At 45.8% G+C, this 6745-nt stretch overlaps 1 protein-coding gene across 2 annotated transcripts in view; it reads right to left on the bottom strand.

Annotated features, from left to right (window-relative positions):
* Positions 1–3660: 3660 nt before the first annotated feature.
* Positions 3661–6745, bottom strand: part of HAP1 (huntingtin associated protein 1) — a 30279-nt gene continuing 27194 nt past the window's right edge. The window contains exon 15 of one of the 2 annotated variants that reach the window (XM_063300713.1): positions 3661–5591. In XM_063300713.1, the coding sequence (XP_063156783.1) occupies positions 5084–5591 (508 nt within the window). In that variant the 3' untranslated portion in view covers positions 3661–5083. Of the gene's footprint in view, positions 5592–5734; positions 6571–6745 lie in introns of those variants that run through there. The other variant, XM_063300714.1, reaches the window with a different exon arrangement.

Raw genomic sequence — 6745 nt, 5'->3', positions numbered from 1 at the left:
ACCACTCTTCCCGCTGGCATCCCCAACCTCCTCCTCCTGCTCCGATCTTGATTGATGGCCAACAGCACTTTGAGGTCAAGGAGGTCGTTGATTCTCGCAAGCTTCGAGGCACCCTGCAGTATCTGGTCCGATGGAAACACTTTCCTCATCCTGAATGGGTGTCTGCTCGCCACGTTAATGCTCCTGATTTAATTCACCATTTCCACTTGGTGTACCCTTTAAAGCCTGCTGCTTAGAGTTTTCTTTCTTTTGGGAGGGGCAGTATGTCATGTTCACTGTTTCAGTGTGCACTGTACATCGTAACGTTTCACATGCCATGGTGCTGACGCTTGTTTCTGTTTGGGAGGGAGCTGCTGTGAAACCTTGTACCAAGCTCTGTATCTATGTTCATTTCAATGGAATGTGTTTGAGTTATGTGCTCTGTTCAAGGACTTTTCCCGCAGACCACCAGAAGCTGTTAGGAGCACCTGGGATTGTGAGCTTGGGGAGATTCTACGGGGGGAGGGATCTCATTTACACCGAGGGTTTTTAGTTTGCATTTGGCGCGCTTTTATCATTGTCAGCTTTCTTTGTGATCCTGCATACTATTCTTTAATAAATCAGATATCTTTGCATTCCTGCTCATGAGTCTGAGAGTGTTTTAGAATAGGCATTCATTACAGCTATTGTTAAAACAATTAAAATTTAATCTCTTGAGAAGGTAGCTGTAGGACTTCTGGCATCAGATACCCATATTCGCACAGATATTAACCATGTAACCATGGCAGATATTTTGTAAATAGGGAGTCCCTTCATTTACCATAGCTTCAGGATATACAATAGGCTTTCAACAGTGTTCTTATGAGCTAAACATCTTTGGGGACCCTAATCCATCAGGAGCCACTGACTCGCCTAGCCCTGACCGACAACTACAAGGATGCCAGCTTGTGCCATGAGATGGTTCTTTCCCACAGCTTACTTTGACATCATGGATACATGCACATACCACCCTAGCAGCAATACAGTATTTGCACAGCATGCTAAGCTTAGTGTTAGGTTTGGTTAAATGTGGCTTAGCTGGTACAAACACAGCCTGTTTGCTTAGTTTATAGCAGTTTTTTTTCCAACTTGGCAACTTTAAGTTGTGTGGACTTCAACTCCCAGAATTCCCCAGCCAGCATAGCTTGCTGGGGAATTCTGGGAGTTAAAGTCCACACATCTTAAAGTTGCCAAGCTGGAGAAACACTGATTTATAGCTCAATGTATTACAGAAACCCAGAACACAGGGAAGATAAGTAGCTAGGTTAAGCCTGTTGTGTAAAGGCAAACTCTAAGTATTCAAGGCAAGGCAGGAAGGAGAAAGGCGCTTCTCTCCAGAACCAAGAGACTGGCTTCTCGACGCGTGCAAATGCCAGGTTGAAAGTTCTGCAAAGACAATTGGGCCTGTTGCACCTTAGGACCACCCTGAGTCTGAAGCAACCAAAAACCTTGAGCCTCTTGTTTTCTCCACTTAGGGGCCACCTTCATTAACATCCTCAGGAGGGTGCCAGGAACAGGAACGTTCGACCGGCCTGATGGAGTTTTCCGCTAAGCCGTGGGCCTGCTAATTACTGTACCTGAGGCAGGATGGAGACTGGGGCTTATGAATGCTGGCAAGCTGCAACATTCTCTCTCTGATGAGATTGCTCCTCTGAAAAGATGGGGAAGGGAGGCAGGCAGGTTCGACATGGAGACAGCACCTAGTCTTTTAGATACTACAAGGCAGGTAGGCAGTATCTGTCTGAAGGGAATTAGCAAACCAAGCTGGAATTAATATTGGAGTATTCCTCTCCTCAGTGGTTAAGACATCAGGCTAGAAAACGGGAGTCCATGTCTCCTAGTCCCACCTTAGGCACAAAGCCAGCTGGGTGACCTTGGGCCAGTCACCCTCTCTCAGCCTTAGGAAGGAAGAGGCAATGGCAAACCACTTCCTGAAAAACCTTGCCAAGAAAACTGCAGGGACTTGTCCAGGCAGTCTCCGAGAATCAGACATGGTTGAATGGATTAAAAAAAAAATCCTCTCCTAAATGCTGTTACTGATGACTCCTAAGCAGGTTTGATGGTATATATTCTTTAAAATCAAGTTTAGAGAAAAACAATGTTATGCACGTGCCAGCCCTTCAAGGTAGGCCAGGTCAAGAAGGCGGCACAGCAAGGATTCCAAAAATGTTCTTTATTGTAGTGAGAGAGAAACTTTCCAAGTTTCTGTTTCATCTTATAGTGAACAAAAGTGGGGTTGTTTTTGAGTTTCTTTCTCACGTCTTTCCTCTGTCTCAGGAGTGTGTAATCTTTTCCACAAGTCCTCCTTTAATGGGTCACTCATTCCTTCCCCAAGGTCAGCTCTAAATGCTTTTGCAGCATGGGACCCCACTTCCAAGAGGCGAGAAGCTCCAGGGATATCAGCACTAAATTCAGCATCCTTGGACAGAGGCTGTTGGAGACTAATGTATTTGGAGGAGAATAGAAGCAAGCTAAGCCCTTTGCTGGATATTTGGAGGAAGGGAAAGGTAAATTATCTTAGCCTATCTGTAGCCACCTGAGCACAACTCACCTTCTAGGCTCCAATTCAACTGTACTCACAGAATGATTGATCTCCCGTGTTTTAAAAAAATGCCTCACCAAACTTGGGGGGGGGGCAGGTTCCAAGTGAGGACCACTTTGATGTGCTGATCTAATTAAGTTTGCAATGAGGATGAAACTGCATTTTAGGGACATTCTCCACTGGGCAAAAGTTATGTTTGGAAGCACTGATCCACTGGAAAGTTTCAAATGAAGGTGTTCTTTCAGATGAAAGTATTCTGTGTGTGAACAAATATGCTACATGTGGTACCCTATGGCTAACTGGGGTTCCCTCACATAGAGAGTAATCAAAGGGAGGGTTGGCATTCATATTTTTGGGTAGATAATTCCAAGTCAGAAAGTGTTAAACCCAGACAGGCTGGTCCAAAGGATCTTGCTTTGCTGCAATGAATCTTTACAGCCCTCTGCTGGCTAGATCAAGCAGTTGCACCTACTCAATCTCCTGCTTCTCCCTCTCACCTACTCTGCCCTCCAGTGGAGACATCGTACAACTGCAGCCCCTCATTGTCTAACCAACCTCCCCGAGTGTGGCATTTTCTAGACAGCTTGGACGAAAATATCAGAATCACCTAGAAGTATAGTCAAGAAATGTGTACGGAAGAGGCCAAGACATTTTATTTCTACATTACCCCCCTACCCTTTCCCACAAGGGAAGGGCTTTCTGGCATTCTTCTAAATGCCCAAAGCCTGAAAAGTGTCCAGGATATGAGGCTATGATCTTCTTGTAAGAAACAGCTTGATATCTTTGCTTCTTATGTATCTCTTCTAAGATCGCTTTTCCTACCTTCAAATTTCAAAGCTACTCTTATCAAAATAGGACACCTCTGTTTACTGGCCATGTTATGCCATAATTCATTTAACCACAGTTTGTCAGCATGGTTCAGAGATAACACTGAACCACAATAAACAATGATTTATAAACCACAGTGGGTGGTTTCAGCACTATGTTAAATCAAGCCACATTAGTGGGTGAAGCATATGATCTAGCTCAGCTTTCCCAACAGGAGAAGAGGGTACATGTGTAAATGTATGTGTGTATATAGATAAAAGCATATGAGACTATTCAGGGCAACAGCAATATCTTTTAATTTCACCAAGGGAGTCACAGGAAGACAACTGTGAATGTGGAAGAGTGCAAACTGGTGATCCTGGCCTTCAGAGAAGGAGTGCAAAAGGCTTTTTGTGCAGCACATGTACAGAAGCATGCAAGGAGTAGAGAACTAGACAGGTCCAAGAGGGATGAAGTTGAGTTAATTTAACATTCATAAATGGGAAAATGCAGGCATCCTTTTCAAGAGAAGAAAAACACAACACCTGTGGAAGCCATTGCAAACTTGGCCCAACTCTGAAAAGAACAAGAATAGTAGTTTAAGAGGAGTTGGGAGGAACATGGTCTAGTCCTGCTTTAGCATGGATGAAACACACAAAGATCCAGCTTGTATTAAAACTACAGAGGAGTGGAAGGGGGAATAAAGTGCTGGAAATTTTTCAACTAGAGTAGGAAGCAGGGAACTCTACATTCCCAAAAGAACATGCTCTGACACCAAAAAAAAAAAGGAAAAAGCAACAATTCCTTGGTTAGGAAGTATAACTGCAACCAAAGCCTGATGAACTTTCTTCACTGTTTTTACAATAAACTGTGATTATGTCTTAGGTGAGAAGATCTCCCCAGAGTTCAGCAAGATAAAGACACAGAAACCATGTCACAGTTAACAAAGGTCAAGGACACCAGTATTGGTAGTAAAAGAGAATTGGATTTAAGGAGTACTCTCAATCAGCCCCCCAATAAAATAAATAAAACTTCCCACCCAAATTTCTACTTAGCCTGCCATCTCGGTAGAAATTGAGAAATATAAAGGGGACAGAGATAGGTGGAAAGAGATCCCATTTCAAAACAATGAGCTTAGGTGAAGTGGAAAAGCTGGCGCGTTTTCCTCTTATGCTAATCTTTGCTTCTCGTCCCCGACAAAGTTCTTTTTCAGCAATACTCAGTCTGTCCACTACCATTTCTAGCTGTGATGTTCAAGGGTTTGGTCTTCTCCTTCTACCCCATGCCTCCTAATCCAGAAGTCTCTGTGACTTGTGCAATTGTAGAAGAATGAGATTGACACAAAAGGTGGAAGAAATGGGGGTGGGGGTGGGGATACCACCAAAGTCCAAAAGTCGTTATCAGCTTCAAAGCAGTTTTACTCAGCATGTCTCATTCCTCCTGCCCAGTCCAGCCTTTTCTACTGAAGTGTCCCACCAGCAATGGGGGGGAGGAGGGAGGGGAGAAGAAATTCCTAGGATGGAGATGCGGAGATGGAATGTACCCCTGTAGTAGATATGCCAACAACAGAATGATTTGCAGGCAATGGAGAAAATAGTGCTCTAAACAGAACTTTTGGGCCCCTCATCCCAGTGCACCAAACTTCCCAAAGCTCCAGCCACATAACTGAGTTTTGTCCATCTTTCAAAAAGCAGGCGATAGGACTCCCCTTCCTTTTCACTGAGGCCCCACCGGTGTCAGATCCTGCCAGTTGCTAAGTCCAGAGGGACGTTTCTTTCTCTGGTGGAGTTCCTGCAGACGTGAGGTTATGTATGACGCTTCCCCTCTAGCCAACACCTTGTTGAGCCCCAGCTGCTGCAGTTTCTCCACCAGGTTCAAGCTGAAGATGCTATCCCGGCGCTTCTCTGGTTTCCTGCGCTGCAGCGGACACACTCCTGAGGTCCGATCGGCAAAGCTGTCCCAGCGGTAGTGCCACAGTGAAGCCAAGGAAGGAGAAAGCCAGGAGGAGGGAGCTGGATCTCTAATAAACTGGGGCAAGACCATGGGTGCCCCTCCTTGGCTCTGTGCAGAAATGCCTTGTTCTGCCAGTAACGCCACCAGTCCAAGAGGGGATTCTGGCGCTTCCTCTTCCTGCCTGGGTCGTTCCTTTAGGGGGGGCTGAGGAGGGGAAGGCAGGTTCAGCCCCGTGCAGGGCCCACAAGAGGGCACAACTGTATTATAAAGACTGAGGAGGAGGAGGAGGAGGAAGAAAAAACAGAAACATTCAGTCTAAAGGTCTGGATACATTTGGGTTAGGTGCTCAGTTGCACACATACACCCCAACCCACCGTGATTTGTTCTGCGACAGCCTCTCAGCCTGTGCTGGCTGGGAATTCTGGCAACCGGGAAGTTCCTTTCAGAGAAAGCTATTTAGGGGGATTTCTGACTTACACGATATTTTCTCAACTAGGTGCAGATGCCCATGATTACTTGGGCCCTGTATAAAACAGGAAAGGGGCACATAATGGAACAAACCAAATGGAGAAAGCAGCTCACGCCGCCCGTTTCTGTTCAGTTTGCAAAGTGAAAGCAGAGGACAGCCTTGCGGATGTGGGATTATTATCTGCACTCCTTTTCCACAAATTGCTCCTGCTTGTGAATGGGAAAACAGAGTTGTTCTAGTGGGAACATTCTGGGGCTTGATTGAGTTCCTTCCTTCCTAATTATATCAAGAGCATTTAAAAAAATAAAAGGGCTCCTCTTGGCTCCCTCTCGGATAACCGAGGCAGGCTTGTTGCAATTAATATGGGCAGCGGCTGCCTCCAGGTGTGCCCTTAAGGCTGGCTGAGAACTACCAGGTCTGGCCCACAAGGTCCAATCCACCCGACTTTTCTTTTTAACAGGGGCTTCTGCAAAACGAAAGAAGGGACTGAACTAGGACACAGCCTGGAATCAACAGTACTGAATCTGGAAGACCGTGTCAACCATGACGCACTGCCCTTTGGCACTTCCACAGCGTTAGGGGAGGGACTGCCTTCTCTAACCTGGTCCCCTACAGCTGTGTTGGGACTGCAGTTCCCAGAATTCCCCAGCCATGCCATGCCATGCCATGCCATGCCATGCCATGCCATGCCATGACTGCCGCAGCTCCTGGTACCTGAAACCAGGCACCTGTTCTTATTATCCAGGAACAGGCCAAGACACAGATGTTTCCATCGGGGTACCTGATAGGAAAAGGTATTGAGGACAGAAACACTCTGACCATCAAACCATAAAGCTGGAGTCTCTCCTGACATTACCAGCAATTGTTTTTTAATATCTAGGCCACAGGTGGGCAACTAGTGGCCACTAAACCCCTTTCTTTCTACCCCTCAGGTGACTAATATACTTTTTATACAC

Source organism: Candoia aspera, chromosome 4, assembly GCF_035149785.1.
Source record: "Candoia aspera isolate rCanAsp1 chromosome 4, rCanAsp1.hap2, whole genome shotgun sequence".
NCBI lineage: Eukaryota > Metazoa > Chordata > Lepidosauria > Squamata > Boidae > Candoia > Candoia aspera.
The sequence above is the reverse complement of the archived record's forward strand: the minus strand, read 5'-3'. Positions and strand labels throughout refer to the sequence as shown.